This window comes from Girardinichthys multiradiatus, chromosome 23 (genome assembly GCF_021462225.1).
Source record: "Girardinichthys multiradiatus isolate DD_20200921_A chromosome 23, DD_fGirMul_XY1, whole genome shotgun sequence".
NCBI classification, from domain to species: domain Eukaryota; kingdom Metazoa; phylum Chordata; class Actinopteri; order Cyprinodontiformes; family Goodeidae; genus Girardinichthys; species Girardinichthys multiradiatus.
Window position 1 is genome coordinate 13,923,301 of NC_061815.1, and position 24,488 is coordinate 13,947,788.

The following is a 24,488-nucleotide window of genomic DNA, read 5'->3' on the forward strand; positions in this document are numbered from 1 at the left end:
GCATCATGAAGACCAAGGAACAAACCAGGCAGGTCTGAGATACTGTTGTGGAGGAGTTTAAAGCCAGATTTGGATACCAAAAGATTTCCCAAGCTTTAAACATCCCAAGGAGCACTGTGCAAGCAATCATATTGAAATGGAAGGAGTATCAGACCACTGCAAATCTACCAAGACCTGGCCGTCCCTCTAAACTTTCATCTCGAACAAGGAGAAGACTGATCAGAGATGCAGCCAAGAGGCCCATGATCATTCTGGATGAACTGCAGAGATCTACAGCTGAGGTGGGAGAGTCTGTCCATAGGACAACAATCAGTCGTACACTGCACAAATCTGGTATTTATGGAAGTGGCAAGAAGAAAGCCATTTCTCAGAGATATCCATAAAAAGTCTCATTTAAAGTTTGCCACAAGCCACCTGGGAGACACACCAAACATGTGGAAGAAGGTGCTCTGGTCAGATGAAACCAAAATCGAACTGTTTGGTCACAATGCAAAACATTATGTTTGGCGTAAAAGCAACACAGCTCATCACCCTGAACACACCATCCCCACTGTCAAACATGGTGGTGGCAGCATCATGGTTTGGGCCTGCTTTTCGTCAGCAGGGACAGGGAAGATGGTCAAAATGGATGGGAAGATGGATGGGGCCAAATACAGGACCATTCTGGAAGACAACCTGCTGGAGTCTGCAAGAGACCTGAGACTGGGACGGAGATTTATCTTCCAACAAGACAATGATCCAAAACATAAAGCCAAATCTACAATGGAATGGTTCACAAATAAACGTATCCAGGTGTTGGAATGGCCAAGTCAAAGTCCAGACCTGAATCCAATCGAGAATCTGTGGAAAGAGCTGAAGACTGCTGTTCATGAACGCTCTCCATCCAACCTCACTGAGCTCCAGCTGTTTTGCAAGGAAGAATGGGCAAGAATTTCAGTCTCTCGATGTGCAAAACTGATAGAGACAAACCCCAAGACTTGCAGCTGTAATTGCAGCAAAGGGTGGCGCTACAAAGTATTAACGCAAGGGGGCCAAATAATATTGAACGCCCCACTTTTCAGTTTTTATTTGTTAAAAAAGTTTGACACATCCAATAAATTTAATTCCACTTCATGATTGTGTCCCACTTGATGTTGATTCTTCACAAAAAATTTGAATTTTATATATTTATGTTTGAAGCCTGAAATGTGGCAAGAGGTTGACCAGTTCAAGGGGGCTGAGTACTTTCGCAAGGCACTGTATTAGGGACTGTAGATGATGAAATCTCTAAAGTTCTTGCAATTGTATGTTGAGAAACGTTGTTCTTAAACTGTTGGAGTATTTGCTCAGGCTGCTGTTCACAAAGTGGTGAACCTCTCCCCATCCTTGCTTGTGAACGACTGAGTCAGGGATGCTCCTTTTATACCCAATCATGACTCTCACCAGTTTCCAAGTAACCCGTTCACCTGTGGAATGTTCCAAACAGGTGTTTTTGAGCATTCCTTAACTTTTCCAGTCTTTTGTTGCCCCTGTCCAAGACCTTTTGGAACATATTGCAAGCATCAAATTTAAAATGAGTGAATATTTGGAAAAATACAACGTTTATCAGTTTGAACATTAACTATATTTTCTTTGTAGTGTATTAAATTGCATATAGGCTAAACAGGATTTGCAAATCATTGTATTCTGTTTTTATTTACATTTTACACAACAACCAACCTTAGTGAGAAAAAAACCCAACAAAATAACATTTACTTGAGCTGATATCCAGTTTTTCTTGTTTCCACCATATTATTTTTACAGTTTATTATGTTTCTGCCTGGTTGCAGTAACAGTGCCTTGCAAAAGCTCTCACACCCCTTGAAATGTTCCCTATTTTGTCACTTTACAACCAACAAAGTTGTCCATAATTATGGAGTGGAAAGAAATACAAATAAAAAAATCTGAGAAGTGTGGCATGCATTTTTAGTCACTTCCCCCTGAATTAATACTTTATAGAACCACCTTTCACTGCTATCACAGTTGCAAGTACAGCATTTTGTGATAAGCTTTTGCCAGTTATAAACACCTAGAGACTGACATCTTTGCTCATTCCTTTTTTCCAAAAAAGCTCAAGCTCAGTCCGATTTGGATCAAGAGCATCGGTGAAAATACATTTTCAAGTCATGCCACAGATTTTCAATTGGATTTAGGTCTAGACTTTTGGGACACATGAATATCCTTTAATCTTAAGCCATTCTACTAAAGCTCTGGCTGTATGTCAGGGTCAGTGTCCTGCTGGAAGATGAGCTTCAGGTTTTTTTCAGCCTCTAACAGGTTTTCTTCCATTACTGTATTACTGTAAAATTACCTTCACTGAGGCCTTCACCTGAAATAATTGTACACACAGTTGGATTCCATTTACTATTTAGATGACTTATGTAGCCCGTTTGATGCATTTATTTAGGGGTGTCAGAGTAAAGGGGCTGGAGTATGAATGCACTGTGTTCTTTTCTGACTTTTGTTTGCAAGAAGATTTAGAAACCATTAACACTTCTACAGAAAAACCCAATAAAATGCAAGTCTGTGAATATAATGCAACAAAATGTAAAAAAGTTGAAGATGCATAAACACTTTTCAGGGCACTTCAGTTTGTAATCTTAAATTTAAAAACTATCTTAGACCAAATCCTGGATGGGAATGGCAAAAGCTTCCCAGTTGTGGTCCACAAACAGCGCCAGGACATCACACATCTACTGCATCTTTGATTCACATCATTTTTTTGTGGGTTGGAAAATATGTGAACACATCCTTTAGCAGAAGACTAATTCACCATCAGGTCCAGCAGAGGGCTTCAGACTACACATTACTGCTCCTCGGGCCTGAGAGGAGGGAGGAACAAGAAGAACTCTGAAGTTATTTTCCCTTCCAGGTTCAGTTTTTCTCAGAGCCCCTCACCAAACCTCCTTAGTCTGCATGGTCGAGCAGGGCTCACAGCTCCCTGACCATGAAGCTCCAGGCTGTACTTTGTCTGGCACTGATCTGGGTTGAGCTCCAAAATGGTGAGTAAGGTCCACGTTTCAACATCTGTTGAGGAGATTTATGGATGGAACAACCTGGTAACATCCTCGTCGATTTGAAAAAAGAAAACTGTTTGAACGCTGGCCAGAGGGGAACCTCTCGGTGCATGTCTGATGTGTGTGAAGGGAGGCTTTTCTTCAAAAACTGTACATATGAGCAACATAATAATACAGAATTATTTCACCTCCTCTCTAAGATATGTGTTTGTTGTATTTGCTTTCATGTAGGTGATATGTGGAAGTGTTTAACTTAGGGGGAGGATTTTTCAAAGTGTTTTTGCAGACCTGCTGACTGGATGTGAAGGAATGCAACAGACGTTTATAATTATCTGCCTCTTACTGCTCACCTTTCAAATATATGCTGCACTGTATGGTGGAACAAATAGTGAAAGTGACCTACAGAATATTTTACATTCAGTTCCTGCTTAGATAAAAACAAATAGAAGAAGTGCATATTTGGAGCCACTAACAAGGATTTTCAGCCTTCCTGTTGTCACAGCTGGGAAACTCGCCCTCCTCCCTCCCTCCCTCCCAACGTGTCTCTGTGCATGCAGGATCCTGCCAAGCAATCAAGAGAAAAAAAGGTACAGATGAAAGCAACACCCATTCAGGTGGGAAGCGGGTGAGAATTCGCCAGCCAGCACCAACCAGCAGAAAAGGGAAAAACCAGTCCCTTTTGACCCAGGTGTTGGATAAGGGCCGCTTCCTGCGTCTCGGCCAGAGCACCTCTCTGACTCCTGGGAAGAATGTGGAGCTGCGCTGCAAAGGGAGCAAGATCAGATGGTCCTACCCGACCTACCTGGGCACCTTTAACGACTCGCGCCTCAGGTGCTCCAGAGAAACATTTCCTGTGTAAGGCATGGAGCTGGTGGATGGGTTTGTCTTATCTTTTACTTCTTATCTGCAGCATCAAGCATAGTGATAAGTACAGCCAGCTGATCCTGACCTCGCCCTCTGCCGCTGACACGGGCTCCTACAGCTGCTGGGTCATAGTGTGCGATGGGACAGACTGTCAGAAGGACCACGATCGCACGTACACCTCATACATCTACTTCACAGGTGAGCTTTAGGGTACATTTTATATGACTAGCCAGCAGAAAATCTGTTTGCAGTTGCATAAAAAGAGATCAGACATGTAAATCAGTGCAAGCCAGTTTAAGGGTAGCCAGATTGTAGGACTCTACTTAAAAAAGTACCATTTATTCACGATTATTGGTCCTTCTGGTAAAGAAAATTTTCTGTACCACAAATATTAGCACCGCTCTTTACTAAGTGGATCATACTCGGTCTATAACTTTTTACATGGTTGAAGCTTACAAAGACCATTTTTGACTATTCCTCTTTGCACAATCTCTGGATATGGTCCAGTTACCCGTGTCCTTTCAGGTTTTCTATAATCTTTAGATTTGGGGACTTACATGGCCATGTAAGAAGGGTGAATTTGTGTCCAGCGAAGCATTGCTATGTTGATTTTGGCCATATGTTTTGGATCTTTACCCAGATGAAAGATCCAGTAATAACCAATTTTTAGCTTTCTGACAGGGACCACTAGATCTGAATTTATAATCCTCTGGTATCTCAAAGCGTTTATGACAGTCACTCTAACAAGGTTCCCAGGGCCTCTGGAAGAGAAACCGGTCGACTGCATAATAGATCTACCATTTTCCACAGTGGGTAAAGCTCACCCGGAGTGTTGAAAAGATAAATGTTAGTCTCATCTGACCAAAGCATACAGTTCCAGCTAAAATATTAATGAAGTTTGGCAACCCTCGTAAGTTTATGTTTGCAATGGTTGGACAGAAACGTTTTTTTTTTTTTGGAATGTCTCAGAAACAGCTGGTTGGCATGGAGATAGGGTCGACTTGTCATGAAGTGTTGGTGACCCCAAGATGCCACTCTTTGCAGCAGTTCTGCAGCAGAGAACATGAGATATTTTTAACGGCTGGTGTTAGTATAAAGACAAGTCGTATTTGTCACAGTTACAGTTTTCTTTTAAGATTTTTTTGATTCATGTGAAGATCTTCAAGGTTTGGTGATTTCCCTAATCACAGCTTATTTGTGTGAGATTCTGCTTCCACAATAAAAGATTTACTTGAAGGTAGTTTAGACATCTGTACCAGGAGTGCTAATAACTGTGGATGATGCTGTACAACATTAATCACTGGACACCTGCACAGCTCAAAAAGATGTATCAGTAAGTTATAACTGCAGCTTCTTGTTTACATGTTGCAGCCATTTTGCTTTTGTCTCAACCTTGATCATCAGCACTGTGGCTGACAGTCAGTCCAGCTCTGTTTGTTTGACTGGATGCTGTCAGTTTTATACAGACCAGGCACAGCTTGGGTCTACATGTTGAACATGGGCCATATATTTGCCTCATCTAACTAAAACAGAGATTTAAGACAGAATAAAGAGCCAACACACATTCAGCAGGTGGATGGATGTAATTTTGCTTTTGCTTTTTGAGAGAAATCGAGACACTATAGGTGATAAAGAGGTTTTCAGTGAGTCTTTAACTGTACTCGAATAGGAGAAAGTAAATCAGTCACCCCTAAAATACATTACATATTGGTTTGATGCCACACAACTGTATTCCAGACAAAGACAACCTCTTCGTCCCATCGGCCATCCACTTTGAGATTGTATACCTACGCCCAGACAGGCCTGCAGTCGTGCCCTGTCGCGTGACCGAACCCCAGGCCAAGGTGTCGCTGCACCGAGAGGTCCCTGCTGAGGAAATCACATCAAATAGGACTCTTATGACCTATGACCCCACCAGGGGTTTCATCCTGCAAAATCCCAGTGCAGATCTTCAGGGGGTCTTCTACTGCAAGGCTGCGTCCAAGGGCACCCCTCAAATCTCCACCAAGTACCAGCTGTTGTATGTAGAAGGTAAGGATACAGCACTTTAGAGAGGCCAAATGTATTCATACAATTCGGTCTTTTTCACATCTTGTTGCCATTAAACAACAAACTTACCACAAAATACTTTTGCAAAAGCATTACAGAAAGAAACATGCAAAAAGCCCTCATTTATGTGGATGTCTGCCAGGTGAAATGAAAGTCCAGCCTGCAAACAGGAGGAAATAGGTTTATCAGAACCATCTTTATTGCCAAGTTTGTGCATTATTTTAATAATAAATAGAACGTGTTTAGGTAAAGTAAGCAGGTTTTGCATGTCTAAATGGCAACTGAAGATGGATTTGTGCCTGTTTAGCTGTTTAAACACTACATATTTTTACAGCAGCAGATTATTATTATGATTCCATGTAAAATGAAAATGATAAGAAAGACCATCTCCTGTTAACAGTTCCCAGTGGGGCACCATTTGTGAGCCTTGGAGCCTCTCCTGAGCTGGTGAGAGGAGGTGACAATGTTAATGTGACCTGCACTGTGCTGGGAGAACCAGAGGTGGACGTGAGCTTCAACTGGTCTTATCCTGGACAGGTAAGGGAAATATATGATTTATCAAAACTGGTATAAATATGAAGGAGTAGGCAAAACATGGAGAGATTTCTAATTAAAGAAGGAAAATAATTTAAATAAAATCTTCTGAAAACCCTTCCACTGAATTTCATTCACTGCTGTCTAAATGTGCGGTCTAGGAAAGCCCCTGTATGCAGAATTCTGGATGAAATATGCTTAGATCTTACAAAAACAAGTTAAACTCAGGCTTAAAAGGATAGTTTTAGTTTCTGAAGTGAGGTTCTGTTGAAAGGTTATAAGCACGTATCTTTTCTGCAGTAGATAACTCTCCCGGTGTCTTTATTTAGCATAAATCCAGATTAGTAGACCAAAGTAGACTTCTCCTGTTTTAAAACAACTTCAGTCTTAAAAACGTCAAGGCAGTTTATGCAGTGCTATTTAATAGACCTTTAAGCCGTCATTGTGTTTGCACTGAGCGGTTATTTACAAAAGAGCCGATGAAAATTTAAACAGGCCATAGTGGTAGGAGGTGGTGCGCCACCAGTGATCTTCCTGTGTGAAACGTGTGCTACCAAGAAACATTTAAAAGCTTTTCTGTTCAGAGCACCTACCTGGGAGTAAAGTAAGCTATGGTAAAAATCTATTAAATATCTTTCACTTAATATTCTAAAATGTTTTGGACTTTTACACTGCTTTACTTTTAGATCAGACAGTTACTCTGACTAGAAACGTTTGACATGTTCCACTCTTAGTACGGGTTTTGCCAACTTAGTGACTTAATGAGACCCCCTTGGTTCCCCCGAAGGCGACTAGTGATAAACCTGGTGACTTTTGCTGGTGTTCCTGGAGACCCTGATGTGTGAACATGTATCAATATTGCTCTTTTATATGAGCATCAGATCCTGCTTCTGGAGACTCCAAAAGGCCACTATAGAAAATGCATGCACAATCTCACAGAAAAACCTGTCAAGAATAGTCAGTTTTTGTGCTTTTGTTATCAAATTTGAACTTGTAATAGGTAGGACTTTTATCTAATGTCTCAGTTCATATTTTTAGCCCTCCTTGTACAGTTACATAAAAACAAACAAAAGAATCTAGGCGAGAGAAAAACAAAAGTGACATTTCTATGTAATTTAACTTTAAAAGCTACAAAATAGTTTAAGCCATAACAATTCTGCTCAGACATTTTCAGGTATTTTGGGGGGGAAGAGGTTAAAGGTTCATAAAATAGCATTTGCATAAACTGCTCTGCCATTTCTTAGATGGGAGATGTTTTAAAACACCAGAAGTCTGATTTGGTTTTAGCCAGACTAACAGTTATCTAGTGTGAGATATTACTGTTTATGATGTTTCAACAGAACAGAAAATCCTAAACTAACCCTTTAAGGTGAAATTAATTAATTAATGGTGAGTTACTTTAAGCAGATTAACAATATCTACTGGTCAGATATCTGACTGCTTAGTAAAATACATTCCTAAAAATGTGGTTCTTTTTTTGGATAACCTGTGAGAATTTACTTCCTGACAAGGCAGAAAACCTAACTACAGGTACATGTAAAAAATACAATATCGTGAACAAGTTCAACATGTATCGTTGCTCATTTCATAAAGTGAAACTCGTATTACCATGTATAGATTCATTACACAAAGTAAGATACTTCAAGCCTTTGTTGGCTACAAATAATGAAAACCCAAAATTCAGTATCTTAGAAAACAAAAATATTATATAAGATCCATAAAAATAAACAAATGTCAGGCTTCTGAAAGTATGTTCATTTCTTTGCCCTCAATGCTTGGTCTGGGCTCTTTTTGCATGAATTACTCCATTAATGCAGCGTGGTATGGAGGCAACCAGCCTGTGGTTCTGCTGAGATGTAATGGAAGCTCAGGTTGCTTTGACCTTTAGGTCATCTGCAGGTGTCTTTCATCTTCCTCTTGAAAATATGCTAGTCTCTATGGGGTTCAGGTCAGGCCAGTTTGCTGGCCAATCAAGAACAGTAACACCATGGTCATTGGACCAACTTTTGGGATGTTTGGCAGTGTGGGCTGGTACCAGGTCTTGTTGGAAAATGAAAATTCTGTATTTAAAATGTCACATAAGGCAAATACAGAAATGTCGGTTTTACAATATAAGTGCTCAAAACTTGGTCAGTTCTTCTGCATAAATTACTGCATCAGTGCGGCGTGGCATGGATGTATAACTTAAACCCCATAGATTCTCTCTGGGGTATGGCAGTGTGGGGAGGTGCCAAGACCTCTCTGAGAGATAGTCTCTGAGAAAATTAAACTGAACTGATGCGGCTGCTAGTGTAATCTGCTGAAATGTCATTGCAACAACTCAGAATGGTAGTTTTCTATGGCCCCCAATTGATTGTATGTATGCCTGACAACGTCGAGGCATGCTCCTTATCTCCTCCTAGATCCCGACCAGGGCATCACTGAGCTCCTGTACAGTCTGAGGTGCAACCTGGTAGCATCAGATAGACCTAAACATGATGTCTCAGATATGTTCTATTGCATTTAGGTCAGGGGAGCTGAGGATGGAGGCCAGTCAATGCTATCAATTCCCTCATCCTCGTGGAGCTGCCTGCATACTCTTGCATTATCCTGTACCAGGAGGAACTGAGGACCCATTGCCCCAGCGAAGGGGGCAATGGGTCAAAGGATTTAATCCTGATATCTAATGGGAGTCAGGGTGCCATCATTTATCCTGTACAGGTCTGTGTGTCTCTCCATGGAAATGCCTCCCCAGTCCAACACTGACCCACCAGTGCCAGTACTCACCCTGTTCCTCTATGAAGAAAGGAGAAGATACCAGTCCTACTGATGGATTAAACCTTTGGGCAATGGCATGTATTGATGTGCCATCCTGGTGGAGTTGGACTGCCTGCCAACCTCTGTAGGGTCCAGGTATCGCCTCTTGCTACCAGTAATGACACTGACCCTGGTCAAATGAAAAACTACTGAAAAGCAGTCAAAATTAATAATGAGGGTTGTCTCATTGTTTCTCCTTTAGTGCACCTGGTAATTTCATTAACACCAAAACAGCTGACACTAATTGACTATTATTAACCCTCTCTACTATCCAACTGTCCAGATCAATAATCCAGAAGTTGTGTATGAGTTTAACTTCATGAAATGACATAAATATTATTGTCATGATATTAAATGTTATGAGATGTACCTGTATAGTCTAACTCAGGGGTGTCAAGCTACAGTCCTCAGCCAGTGTTGAACTTTGAGATGTCCCTGCTCCAACATGGCTAAATTGTCTCCTCAGCATGCACTGGTGTAGATTCTCAGTCATCAAGGACATGACGATTCTAAATGTTGAAGTAGAAGACAACAGGACTTGTTCTCTTATTACGCCCTTTTGCCTTCTACTTCAGTACTTAGGATCTCCTCGTCAACATGTCATCAGGTTTTACAGAGTCCTGCTGATGACAGATTTATTTGATTCAGGTGTGCTGAAGCAGAGACGTATCCAAAAGCTGCAGGTCGCCAGACCTCGAGGACTGGAGTTGTGGAGACACCCCAGGTCTAACAGCATTTCACCCTCTTTCATAACCAATTAAAGTTTTTTTTGTGTACTGTAGGGTCAGCGTCCAGTTCACATCCAAACGTTGTGGAGGCTGGTTAAAAGAGGTATGGGCCACACCACAAGGGTCTCCCAGAGCATCTTGGCTGTGGAGGATATAGAAACCATTGACTTTGGTAACTACATTTGTAAAGCTAAGAACAAGCACGGTGAGACAATAGTGACAACCAAAATTGTCTCTTCATAATTCCCCCCAAGGAGCACATGATTCAGTTTTTGTTTTTATATGTAAAGCTTCTGACACCACCTGCAGGACCAGATAAAATCCATGTCTGCCCACAAAATGGTATTATGCTAATATGTTTAAAATGTAATAAAGATTCTATAACTGCTTTGCCCAAGCTTTTATTTCTTCATTTACAAGTCAAAATGAAACAACATTTTAAACCCTTGGTTTACCTTCAGACCAGTAACCAGCCCAGGCCCATTCACGCTGTATGGAACAGTTTTTAAATGACGCAGAGTAAATCTGGAGGGATTAATGCTGAACCAGCCAGGACAAATTAACACAATCTGACTGTCACACTTTCACGCCTCCAGCTTTTCCATAAAGCAGCAGGATATAAATAAACCTTTGCAACCTAAACAGTAGTGCCATGAGCAGCAAAGAGGCGCTGAATTAAAACCCCTCACGGAACAAACCAAAGCCACTTCACATGCAGATGTTTTTCAATTAAATAAATCTGAATTTTTGGTGCAACAGCAAACTTCTATAATGTGCTACATTTAACCTGTACATTGATGCTAAAAAAAATCAAAACCAAAACCAAACAGCTGCCAGTGTTTTTTCCATTGCTACAGGCTGGAATCTGGTTTATAGCTAAGCTTAGTGCCAGACTGACTTCCTAATGTGCTCCTTATGTGGAATGTGTTCTGCAGCCACCGAGCTCATGTAGGACTGGTGAAATGATTTCTGCATATTCTGCTTTGCAATAACCATAGTGGTGATTACAGATTTGAGATATGCACTGGATTATATACAAGAAGGGGAAAAAGTGCACATATTTATGCTGTCTCTGTGTGGTTCTACTAAAGTAAAAGCTACAGTGCACCCATTTCCTTTAATAAATCTCTGGCAAAGCCCCTCAATGTTTTAATTTTCATTAAATAATCACCCCTGTTCAGGTTTAATACAAGACTTTATTAATTGCATATTTCAAACAGGGTCAACACACATTGGCTATATTTCCACACAAAATATTCATACCTTCCAAATATCCAGTGTCCCTGATGTGTACAAGCAAAGCTGTTTCTGTAAACTCAAAAACAGGAACCTGACTTTAAAGCTGTATGAGGAATCTTCCTTTAGGAGGTCACAGACAAGACTCAAACACACAAAGACTTGGATTGGTCCCCTGGTCAAATAAAGCACAAATATGAAGGACCACAATAGTTCTGTAAGCTGGCTTTGCAGGCTTAAAAAACCCCCCAAAAAACACACACACCCTCTAAACCAATATAACCTTAAGGAAATGGGTGTTGAAGGCCAGCGTATGAAACTAAAGACTGACTGTTATCCTTGTGAGAAAAGGTGCAGAAGTCCAAACAAAACAATTCCTTAGATATTCTGAATAGAAATATACACCCTAAACTATCCTGAAGTCAGACTTTCCATGGCTGTGGAGTCCAGAATCACAAAAAGCCCTGTTTAACACTGCAAGACTAAATGCATGTGTACACATGCATGTACTGTATGAGAGCATGTGCTGAGCTTTAAGGAAGACGAGCCTCTGACAACATAAAACAACAAAAATAGTATTTCTTTACATGGAAGTCCTGAGATTTTCTCCCCTCCATTCATCAGATCAGGTGTCAAAGGTAAGGAACAAGGTGGCTTTAAGTGCTTCTGTGCAACATTTTTTTTTTTTTTTTTTAAACAGTATTTAGCATCTTTGTACAGAAAGTGCCAAAGTTTATCCAGTCCTGGAGAAGCCAAATTTAAACTAACATGTATAGGATCCAATCACAGCTTTTATTCCTGAAGGGAAACTGAACACGACGCTTTGCTTCCTGGAAGCAGGGGGGCCACTGTTATCTGGGGGAGACAGGAGGGCTGGAGAAGAATCCGGAACTCCGTGGTGACTGCAGCCTGAAGGAGTGGGAGGGTGAGGTAGGGCTAGGGGACACCTTGCGGGGGCTATTTAAGTCTCCATTATGGAGCTTCCAGAGCAGCTCCTCATTCTCCATAGAAAGCCGCTTGTTCACCTTGGACTCCTTCTGAAGGGACTCCTGCAGCATGGTCTGCTCTGTGGACAGCTGTCTGTGGGGCAGCAGCACAGCAGAGAAATGTTTACAAAATGGAAGCATTACTCAACAATAAAACATTTCACTCAATTTGCATTATTTTGGTCCATCAAGTTTTCAAAAAAAATATATATATATATATTTCACTGTTTTAACCAGAGAAATCAGTGGGATGACTGGTATTGGCTGAATTTCAGATTAACCGCCCCCGACTAGTGACCGGCTTCAATCTTTTTCTGATAAGTGAAAGTATCATTAGGCTAAACATTATCCATCAAATATCATAAAATCAAATATTTTGTTTTTTACAATCCAGAACTTTTTTTCTGATAGGAAATGACAGACATGTCCCTAAAGCATTTTGGTATTTTCTGAACATTCATATTTTCTGATAAGCTTCAAGTCTCCAAGATTGGAAGGTTTCCTTTCTATAACTCTGATCTTTAGCGCCATCTACTGGATTCAAGTCAGGCCTCTCCAAAACGTTAAGATTGATATGAGTAATCCAAAGAAACTCACAAAGACAACAAACAAAACAAAATTAGCCTTTATTTATCGTTGGTAAAAATGAAGCCAGATAAGGCACAGAGAAAGAAAAAGCTATTTAAAAGAAAACTGTGCTTTCTACATGTTGAGGCATGTTTGTGAGCGAGATTTTCAGCAGATAACAGGAAGGTTGAACAGAGAGAAGAGATTGTTCCTGTCTGTCATAAAATAAACTCTGGATCTGGAAATGTTGGCAGCCTTTGTAAAATCTAGAGGTGGTAAGATAAGGATCAGCTTTCTCTAAAGAATACAAACTGCAGTGTCAGCCATGCTAAACGTGCTACACAAGATCTTAGAGACGGTTTAAAACTTGAACCCTGGCAAAACTGCTATTATCAGGTCAAATCTTTACAAAAGCTGGAGATTGGAAACTGGCCAAATAAATTCTGATCAGTGCAGCTCTAGCTATAAATACTTTCAGTGGTTCTGGTACCTCGACAGAGCAGCGTGCCTTTCCATTCGGGCCTTTAGGTCTTCATTCTCTTGCTTGACCTTTATGAGGATTTCATCCAACTTCACATTTTTCTCCGTCTATTAGAAACAAGCGGAGTGATTTTAGGGTTTAGGGAGTTCTGTGCTCGTCAGTAATATGTACGATGTTGTTTTGTGATCTTGTTTCTTGCTTTCCAGTTCTCACCAGTTTTCCAATCCCCATCAGCTTCTTCTCCTGCTGGTGAAGCTGTTTGTTTTTGATGTCCAGCACTACTTTGAGACTCTCCAGTTCCTGCTCCAAATACAGAGTGTGAGAATCCTTCTGTGGGGAGAAAAATGCAACAACATGATTAGGATCTACAAAGATGAGCTCTGACTACTAGTGTTTTGCTCTGTGTTCACAGAGACAAATTATATTTTGCCGTCAAACAGGGACATGGAGCAGTTGTCAGTTCTGCTATTATTTCAATAAGGCTTCATGTTGTGAGTTACTGTGCAGCGGTTAAATTTACTACTTTCCGATGATAGAACAGTTTGGATCGTATAGCTGCAACTTTAAGCTAATACTCATCATACCACTGTGCTATAAGTCTGTGGTGTAGTCCCTATAAATGTATAAGATTTTAACGCTCCACACCGAAACCTTTTATAATCTCAGGAACAGTTGTCCAAAGAACTGAGTCTTTCACTTCCAAGAAAACATGCTGAGTTTATATCTGTCCATTGGTGGTTTATCAGTCACTGGCTTTATTGCATTTCCACTTTGGATACTCAGGGGCAAACATAACTGGAGTCATGAGGAGTTTCAACACCTAATCCTTTCTATATCAGACAAAAAGTACCTGAGTGTTTTCACCCAGTTCTCTCCTTCTGCTCTCCTCTGCAGCTAGCTTCTCTAACAGGACATTATTCTCTATTGTCAGCTCCTGAATCTGTGCCTGTGGATGCACACAGGGACAAAACCAGTGGGCAAACTGGTATACACTGGTACAGCAAACTCTAAGGTGAATAAAACAAACAAAAAAACAAACAAACTTACAGACATAGCAGCTTCTGCGTCTTTTAGGGTCTGCTCAAAAGACTGCATCTCCTGAGTGTGGACTTTCCTGAGTTCTGAGAAGTTCACAAAGTTCAGAAAAATAAGTGTACATTAGTGGTTGAGGTAGATCACCCTTTGACAACATATTACAGTGATGAAGCTATAATGGAACAAATATTTGTTTTCATTTTACAAATAGTTGATCAAGTAGTATTTTATAAAATGTTAGATTCAAAGTTGGATCCAGCACTCTTTACTCACCTTCCAAAGACATTTCATACTGTTGCTTAACAGACTGCAGCTGCTCTGCATGGCTGCTCTCTAGTTGCAGCTTCATGGCCTCATGATTGGCTTTCAGTTCTTCCATCTAAAAAAACACAAAATATGACCATATTTTTCCAGGAGTTAAGATCATAGAAGGAAAGCTTGCTAAAATTAATTAAGACACTACGAAAACAGATAAAGAAGGCAAACATTTGGACCTACCTGCTGCTGCATGAGAGTCTTGTACTTGTTTGCTTCCTCCTGATAGGTGAGGTGAACATTGTCCCATTCAGCCTTGTAGACAGCCTCTAGCTTCTGCTCCAGCTCCGCCAGCTCCTTCTTGTGCTCGTCCTGCAGTTTCTGTGTTGCATTATGCAGAGTTGCATGTAATTCTTTCTTTTCCCTCTCAAGGCACTCGGACAAGTGGACAGAACAATCTGCAAGATAAAAACAAAAGGCAGAGTGTAGTGTTCATTAAAAAAAAAAAGAGTGAAGGGGTAGATTGTTTTGGTATCTCACTGTGCAAATAACTTAATATTTCCACTAAGGAGTTCTGGTTTGGTGAACCATATGACATCAAATAGTCTCCTAAAAGGAATGGAAAAACAGATTTTTCAGGGGGAGGTGGCCCTTGTTCCCAGCCAACTACAGCTTAGTTATTTATAGGCAGGGAGAAATATGAAAACAAGGGACAAATCATTCAGTATAGCTCAATATTGGTGACTCAACAGACTCCCAAACCTTTTCAAAAGCTGCCAGTCTGGCATTATTGTTAGTTATGATGCTTATTCCACAATGGGACCCACTCACCATTTCCCTGCACAAACAATTTGTCATGACTAGAGATGTTTTTCTGATTTTGGGTGAAGGACCATAAACATTAAGTGAACAGCATAAGAAGCTGTGGACAAACAGCTCCCGTTTTAGAGCAGTAAACTATCAGCTGTAGTTTAATATTACATATTTAACTTGACCCTATGGAGGCAGACACATGTTCAGTGAAAGACATGAAATCATACTGAGAATAGATCTGGTCAGCTTGTGACATAATTTTTATGAGCCTGTGTACAAAGTTCATCATTTGGAAAGAGCTTTCTGACATTTAATTCAAACGTGAAACAAAAAAAGTGATTCATCCAGTTATCCCTGAGCTTAATGAATACCGTCGGGGTGGCCGACGGTGCAACCACTGTGAACCAACACATGCCAATTCCCTTCCTTTCGGTAAACAAAATAAAGAACCATGTACTAAAATCATCACGTATCAGTTCATTTTTTTATTGTAGCAAAGTATTTTCTCATCCTCCTGGTGGGTAGGAAGTGTGCCATGGTACCCAGCACAGCTTCACTTCTGAAAACGTCAGGTATGAGACAACCAGAACTACAGAGGTACGAAGTGACCAGTGACAGAATCTTCCTAGTATTTGTTTGAATTTCAATATAATAAATCAGTGTTTCTATTGTGATACCATGAGACAAGAATGTCTGTACACCTCATTCCACATCCATCTGCTGGGATCTAACGAGCTACATGGAACACATACATTTCCCGAATAGAGAAAGGTGTTTCCTGACATGAGAACGTGTGGACAGTAGGATGAATGATGTGAACTCACAGAGAGATGAGGATGGAAAGATACAAGTGGAGAAAAATGAGGAAGGACACTGAGCTGCAGGGAGATACAGTACAGTACAGATCTGTTGTGTCTGACAGCTGAAAAACAATTTATGTAAGCCGCTTATTATGAGAAAAGATCATCAGTTTGATAAACTTGTCAGTTGTTTTTGCACATCTTTATATTTCTTAAACAATAAACTATTTTACTTGTGTTTTTGAATGAGGCTAAAGAAGCAGCCTTTGCTTTTATTGTTGCTGCCAAGTTAAATTCTTACTTGATTATTTATTTAGAAAAAAAAACTATCAGGAGGACAAAATGACAAAAACTAGCTCACATTTTTTGAGACAAGAAAATATAAATAAATTCAACAGAATGATGTAAATTTAGATTTCTTTGCCATTTTTTTTTTAACTAAAATTAAAACTTGGCTCATTTTGTTTAAGCACCATCATTTAACCCTTTGTGTGTAAACCCAACGACAGGAGCCAATAATATTGTGTAGCTAGCCATCTTGTTAGTCAACACAGAGCAAAGAAATATTTGTGACAGTTTTAGGAGAAATGACCCAACAAGTGGAAATGAGTTGAATCATTGTCAACAGTTAGCAGGAAGAAGGGTTTTAAAGTCTTTAGACATCACAGGAGGTATGTCCAAAAGGTTTGACTGAAAAACACAAGTCACTGTAGATCTCCCAGCCTGTCTGAACAACAGATTGTGTTAGAGTACAAATATAACAGCACTCAGCGTATAAGAGCAGTCATGTGGGAGTCCCGAGGCGGTCACAGAGGGGAGGAGCTAAAACGCCTCTAATGTCTTAGAGGAGACAGATAAATACTGGTGTGTGTAGAGGGGAGTTGGAGCATACATGTATGTGCAACGCTATTCAGTGTGACACTTAAATGGGACGTAAAACACTTGTTTTTGTTCATCAGCCCTCTGAAGGCCAGTAGTGGTGTAGAAGCTGCTCAGGGGGAGTGGAGCAACACTATATAGTCAGCAGTGGTAAATATATAACCTACACAACACTAGTTTGAACAGGCATCTGGTTTATCAATGGGAAACAGAATAGATGTACAGGTCCTTCTCAAAATATTTGCATATTGTGATAAAGTTCATTATTTTCCATAATGTCATGATGAAAATTTAACATTCATATATTTTAGATTCATTGCACACTAACTGAAATATTTCAGGTCTTTTATTGTCTTAATACGGATGATTGTGGCATACAGCTCATGAAAACCCAAAATTCCTATCTCACAAAATTAGCATATCATTAAAAGGGTCTCTAAACGAGCTATGAACCTAATCATCTGAATCAACAAGTTAACTCTAAACACCTGCAAAAGATTCCTGAGGCCTTTAAAACTCCCAGCCTGGTTCATCACTCAAAACCCCAATCATGGGTAAGACTGCCGACCTGACTGCTGTCCAGAAGGCCACTATTGACACCCTCAAGCAAGAGGGTAAGACACAGAAAGACATTTCTGAACGAATAGGCTGTTCCCAGAGTGCTGTATCAAGGCACCTCAGTGGGAAGTCTGTGGGAAGGAAAAAGTGTGGCAGAAAACGCTGCACAACGAGAAGAGGTGACCGGACCCTGAGGAAGATTGTGGAGAAGGGCCGATTCCAGACCTTGGGGGACCTGCTGAAGCAGTGGACTGAGTCTGGAGTGGAAACATCCAGAGCCACCGTGCACAGGCGTGTGCAGGAAATGGGCTACAGGTGCCGCATTCCCCAGACCTGGGCTACAGAGAAGCAGCACTGGACTGTTGCTCAGTGGTCCAAAGTACTTTTTTCGGATGAAAGCAAATTCTGCATGTCATTCGGAAATCAAGGTGCCAGAGTCTGGAGGAAGACTGGGGAGAAGGAAATGCCAAAATGCCAGAAGTCCAGTGTCAAGTACCCACAGTCAGTGATGGTCTGGGGTGCCGTGTCAGCTGCTGGTGTTGGTCCACTGTGTTTTATCAAGGGCAGGGTCAATGCAGCTAGCTATCAGGAGATTTTGGAGCACTTCATGCTTCCATCTGCTGAAAAGCTTTATGGAGATGAAGATTTCATTTTTCAGCACGACCTGGCACCTGCTCACAGTGCCAAAACCACTGGTAAATGGTTTACTGACCATGGTATCACTGTGCTCAATTGGCCTGCCAACTCTCCTGACCTGAACCCCATAGAGAATCTGTGGGATATTGTGAAGAGAACGTTGAGAGACTCAAGAACCAACACTCTGGATGAGCTAAAGGCCGCTATCGAAGCATCCTGGGCCTCCATAAGACCTCAGCAGTGCCACAGGCTGATTGCCTCCATGCCACGCCGCATTGAAGCAGTCATTTCTGCAAAAGGATTCCTGACCAAGTATTGAGTGCATAACTGTACATGATTATTTGAAGGTTGACGTTTTTTGTATTAAAAACACTTTTCTTTTATTGGTCGGATGAAATATGCTAATTTTGTGAGATAGGAATTTTGGGTTTTCATGAGCTGTATGCCAAAATCATCCGTATTAAGACAATAAAAGACCTGAAATATTTCATTTAGTGTGCAATGAATCTAAAATATATGAATGTTAAATTTTTATCATTACATTATGGAAAATAATGAACTTTATCACAATATGCTAATATTTTGAGAAGGACCTGTAATTACCATTGTAAAATTAACAGGAGCTAATTTAGGTTTATCTAACTCCTAACCAACACAGCCCTAAACATGCAAATCCAGAGGAGATACAAAGAGGATCAACAGCTAGATAATGACTGTATCCTCTGGTGAAGAACAGTGTTGTATGACAACCTACCCAGTTCTCCTTTAAGGTCGACCAGTTCCTGGGACAGCCTTCTACACTGCCTGGTGGCTTCATCACGCTGCAAAGAAAAACAAACATACTTTATTCTCATAGAGCAACAAACTCTTGCATTAATAATAAATGGTAAATGGACTGGACTCATAAAGGCCTTTTTCAGTTATACCACCACTCCAAGCGCTTTACACTAGAGTCACATTCACCCAACCGCACTCACATTCATACACAGATTGGGAGGCAATTTAAGGTTCAGTGCTTTGCCCAAGGGCACATTGACATGTAGTAGGAGGAAGCTGGATGCAAAACGAGCACCGTTACTCAGTGCTCTTCCCAATGAGCAACAGTCACCACAATAATACATATAACAGTAACAAGTAAGGCATTAAATCCACACGGGAATCGGATAAATCCAGGTTTCCTAGACAGTTTTAGGTGTGGATAACAGCTAAATAAAACATCACGACAGAAGCTGCTAATGACTGATGCTGAGAGCAGAAGTAAAAACTCCTTGTCATTCAGCTCATGTTTCTAATTTCTTACACTTCTCATGTCAGCCTAACTTCCTTAGCCTTTATGAGTCAGAGTTGCAGCTTCAGGTTGTGCTGCAGTGCTACTGCTTCACTTCAAACTGACGCAGAAACCATCCACAAACTGTTTATCATCCTTTCCAAGTCCTCCCTCTTATAATGAAGATTTACATCTGCAACCTGATGCTCTACACGCCACACTGTGCAGCCTACACAATTTAATTATATACACACACACACGAAAAAAAAAGCAACTGTACAAGATAAACATCACCAACATGATCAGTTTACATTAGCAAGCAGCTTGCTATCCTGCCTTTCGTTTTCCCTGATCTGCATCTATTTCTCACTGCAGAGAAGAAAAACGTAGAAGCCAGTTACCCTCGCTGCAGCACAGTGAGCACTAAAACAAGCTTTGCTGCCAGCACAGCCCATGATCCAACCTCAGCCTGAGGCTTGGGTGCTGGAGTCCCCTCTGGTCGCTATGGAGACTTGGTAATCCAGGACGAACAGTGGTCCGGGTGGATGTACCACCTCCACCACGCATGCCCTCCCAGACGGTCTTACTACGTCTGAGGCAGGACTGAAAAAGCTGCTTCAGTGGCAGCAGAGAGTGACTGCAGAGTGCTTTACTGTATTTCATCTAGAAAAAAAAAAAACACAACAGGGGCTGGGTACAGTGTGCTTTATGACCACCCCCACAGCAGAGAGGCCACTTTAAGACCGCACTAAAAGCAGCCTGAGAGGAGTAAACAGATGAACCGCACAGTGCTGGCTGACATCAGGCTGATGGGAAAGGACCTGTCCTCTGCACTGACCCACCCAGGTTAAACACAGCCAGGGTACAATGTTACCATCCCCCGCTACAGGCTGCATGGGCACAGCCTTTTCTTAGAAGGTGATTTAATGCTGTGGCCGATCAATTTACCATCTTCTCCATGAGCAAGACTGCTTACAGTTCATGTACAATCAATGAGAAAAAAAAATAAAGGACTAGCTCATTAGGCCAATCAATACAGAAAGTTAAACCAATCAATCTTGGCAAGCTTTACTATTTGTCAGTCTTTATTTTTTTTTACTTTTTTAGTTTCAAGGTATGTATGCAGTTTAAAATAGTAACATCCAATAATATGTCCATTTCAAATGTCTGGTTGGACATTTTCCAGATATTTTAATAGGATGTTGGGGATGGAAGCTATTTTCTGCTCTCACAAGAGTAGAAGTGTCCCAGGAGTATATAAAGATGATGCTCTCGGTATAGAGTAACATCACAGTAAGGACTGAGATAAGAGGCTAACTGCTGTAGGTCAGCTTCCAGTTTTCTGCATTTATTGGGAAACAGCAGCAGACAAATGAGGTAAATTACGATCAAATTCATGTCACAAATATTGTTAGCGTTACAACTCGTATACCCGGCGCAACACTAACATTACTAAAACTGGATAGAAATCAGTCATTTCCTCTCAAACCAGGTTTCTAATCCGTGTAGATGCAGAAAGATGAAATATATTTTGTTCAACAGTTCAAAATTTTATGTGACAATCAACAAAAAGTATAACGTAATGTAAAGGGGACAATAAATGCTGCTGAAAGTATTTTAAAAACATAATCTAATAAGTGGGGCATGCAGTAGCCAATAGTTTATAGAACCACCTTTAGCTATAATTACAGCTGCAAACATTTTGGGATATGCCTCTACTAGCTCTGAACATCTAGAGACTGAAAATATTAATTTTAAGGGTATCAGATTAAAAGGGGTTGCATACATATGTACTCCACACTTTTCAGATTTTTATTCGTAAAATAATTTAAGAACTTGTTTATCATTCTCTTTACCCTTTTAATTATGCACTATTTTGTGTTGGCCTATGAAACAAAATCTCTAAAAAAAAAAATACATTGTTAGTTAATTATTTGTCAAAATGCGGTAAAGTTCAAAGGATATAAAAACTTTTGAAAGGTTAGTTTATTAATTAAGCTGTCAAGCCTTAAATGAAGCGAGGAGGTAATGGGAAACAGGCAGTATGATAAACCAGAACCAGCACTTACACCCTATCCAAACAGATGATAAGCAGCAGCACACAGTCCTTGCTTAATGCCTGGCAGCAGTTCATAACCATATCAAGGCAACAGATGGGACATTCTCACACTACGATGGCAGACTCCTGACTCCTATTATTGGCATGTTGAGTGGCCATCAGATTCCATTCTTTACATTGATATCAATAAAACACATCATGCTCTTCTTTTTAATATCCTGCATGTTAGGCAAATCTGAGTACTTTATGCAACTGTCATGAATGACAGACATTAGTGTTTTAACAGGTGTGACGTTGAAAATACAGCAGTTTATACAGTAATACAGGAAGGTTGGGTCAGTAGGAGGAGGAGGCTGCAACAGCTGCTTTTCTGCCAGAAGAACAAGTGTGTTTTTAAGATCTGGTAATGCGTGTGGTTTCACAACCCTGCTGCCCAAACAGAAGGACATGAGTCAAATGTCAGTGACTGAAGATCACGCTCTGTGCCTTAGACCCAGCTGCCACATTTCAGAGGCCAACATGGTCATTAAACCAAGATTCGACTCAAAATTTGTTCCATTTTGGTTTTAACAAAAACTGTTGCAAACACTAAATCCCACTGGAGGTGTACAGAAATCATATGAACTCTATTACAACTACACCCACTGAAAATCTGATTGCAAGACATCCCTCTGGCGTAAAAGTAAGCTGTAGGCCAGGCCTGATAGAAGGCCAAAGGAAATAAAAACACTGGTGACTCCCTTTTAGAAACGCTTTTTCTAAAACATTTCTCTGCAGGGAACTAACCTGCACCAGGTATCACCAGAAATCAACAGTCTTTGTCGCCCCTGGCAGCATTCAAACCTTTGATTAATGAATGATCACACTATCTAAGAATACACTAGACATCATACAGCACCACTGTCTTCCGCAATTAAACGGTTATACAGTCAGTCCCTTCTGAGGGAAGAATTAAACCTGTCTGTGAAATATGAGCTCATAATATTGTTTTGTATACTTTCCAAAGAAAGAGATACACTTCTTGTTAAATTACTTGAATCATTTACATATACATTCATAAAAAAGTGACTCCAAAATCTCAGATAATATTCCAAGCAAGATAGTGTGCAGGAATCATAATACAGTGAAAGATGATATGGAGATATCAGATGATGACCAGTGACAGTCTTTTTCCAACCAGCGAATGATCCAAGCAGCTTGATGCTGAGAACAAAGCGGTAAGTGAGCAGAGAAGTCTTAAAGTTAGCCAATTTCTGTGTCTGTGAGGTATTTAAAAGCACAGATGTAAAGAGTTATTTAAAAGGAAACATTCTGTTCTACATCATGTCGAGGTATGCCTGTGGCTCCGGTGTTCTGGTCACTTCCACCCACTGTGTCATTTTGAACTTTGTAGATTTTTGGGTTTCATAGCCGCCTTCTTCAGGTATGAATAGAAACCGTCTGCCACGGGATGTCGAGTCATAACCCTCTAGGGGAAGTTTTCTTGAATTGTTGAAGAAGTGAACTTACCCGGAGGCAACTTCAGCAGATACCAGGAAAGTTGCCGGTTTATTCTTTTAAACTTTCAACCTCTCTGTTACTGAACATGCTGGGTTTGCAAATGTTAGCAGAAATCTTCGAGCTAAGGTGAGGGCTCATGTAATACTAAATGAACTAACTGCTAATATAAGATAGTAAAGAGATTTTAAAATGTCTTTAAAGTGTAATCTTTTTGTCCATTTTAAATAAGTAAATCCTTGTTTTATAGAGACTGCTCTCTAAAACACTGTGGGATGTCACCTTTGCTACTATTACAAATAATTATTGAATAATCTTGGAAGAAAAGCCAGAAATAAAATATTTTGAGCGTGTTATAATTCTTAAAAGTAATTGGAATAGACTAAAATCAGTATCAGCAGGTCAAAAATGTACAGAAATCAGAGACCAGAAATCTTTTACAAATGTGATGTAGTAAAATAAAGTTGCACAAAAGTCAGATAATGAGTGCAACTGGAAAATCCAAGTCTTACAGTGGATTTATTATGTGGTTTTGATGATTATGTTTTGGTAAAGGGAAAATTTTTACTCACAATCCTGGCAACAATGAACAGACTTTAAATATAAATGTGTCTTTGATTGCTCCAATCAACAGATACAGGGGTTGGACAATGAAACTGAAACACCTGGTTTTAGACCACAATAATTTATTAGTATGGTGTAGGGCCTCCTTTTGCGGCCTATACATCATCAATTCGTCTTGGGAATGACATATACAGGTCCTTCTCAAAATATTAACATATTGTGATAAAGTTCATTATTTTCCATAATGTCATGATGAAAATGTAACATTCATATATTTTAGATTCATTGCACACTAACTGAAATATTTCAGGTCTTTTATTGTCTTAATACGGATGATTTTGGCATACAGCTCATGAAAACCCAAAATTCCTATCTCACAAAATTAGCATATTTCATCCAACCAATAAAAGAAAAGTGTTTTTAATATAAAAAACGTCAACCTTCAAATAATCATGTACAGTTATGCACTCAATACTTGGTCGGTAATCCTTTGGCAGAAATGACTGCTTCAATGCGGCGTGGCATGGAGGCAATCAGCCTGTGGCACTGCTGAGGTCTTATGGAGGCCCAGGATGCTTCGATAGCGGCCTTTAGCTCATCCAGAGTGTTGGGTCTTGAGTCTCTCAATGTTCTCTTCACAATATCCCACAGATTCTCTATGGGGTTCAGGTCAGGAGAGTTGGCAGGCCAATTGAGCACAGTGATACCATGGTCAGTAAACCATTAACCAGTGGTTTTGGCACTGTGAGCAGGTGCCAGGTCGTGCTGAAAAATGAAATCTTCATCTCCATAAAGCTTTTCAGCAGATGGAAGCATGAAGTGCTCCAAAATCTCCTGATAGCTAGCTGC

At 40.4% G+C, this 24,488-nt stretch overlaps 2 protein-coding genes across 9 annotated transcripts in view; one reads left to right on the forward strand and one right to left on the reverse strand.

Annotated features, from left to right (window-relative positions):
- The first annotated feature begins 2,855 nt into the window (after positions 1–2,855).
- On the forward strand, positions 2,856–10,398 carry pdgfrl (platelet-derived growth factor receptor-like). Its single transcript, XM_047352987.1, has 6 exons — positions 2,856–3,020; positions 3,593–3,866; positions 3,946–4,097; positions 5,637–5,930; positions 6,349–6,485; positions 10,061–10,398. Exons 1-6 carry the CDS (start codon positions 2,966–2,968, stop codon positions 10,247–10,249), a joined length of 1,101 nt encoding a protein of 366 aa, XP_047208943.1. The 5' UTR covers positions 2,856–2,965; the 3' UTR covers positions 10,250–10,398.
- Positions 10,399–11,182: 784 nt separating this feature from the next.
- The window catches only part of mtus1a (microtubule associated tumor suppressor 1a), a 40,925-nt gene continuing 27,619 nt past the window's right edge, over positions 11,183–24,488 (reverse strand). For 6 of the 8 annotated variants that reach the window (XM_047352981.1, XM_047352983.1, XM_047352980.1 and 3 more), the window contains 8 exons: positions 19,007–19,073; positions 14,810–15,024; positions 14,585–14,690; positions 14,324–14,397; positions 14,127–14,222; positions 13,490–13,606; positions 13,286–13,383; positions 11,183–12,322 (listed from right to left, as the gene is read on the reverse strand). In XM_047352981.1, coding sequence (XP_047208937.1) covers positions 12,094–12,322; positions 13,286–13,383; positions 13,490–13,606; positions 14,127–14,222; positions 14,324–14,397; positions 14,585–14,690; positions 14,810–15,024; positions 19,007–19,073 — 1,002 coding nt within the window. In that variant the 3' untranslated portion in view covers positions 11,183–12,093. Of the gene's footprint in view, positions 12,323–13,285; positions 13,384–13,489; positions 13,607–14,126; positions 14,223–14,323; positions 14,398–14,584; positions 14,691–14,809; positions 15,025–19,006; positions 19,074–19,920; positions 22,178–24,488 lie in introns of those variants that run through there. The other 2 variants (XM_047352986.1, XM_047352984.1) reach the window with 2 other exon arrangements.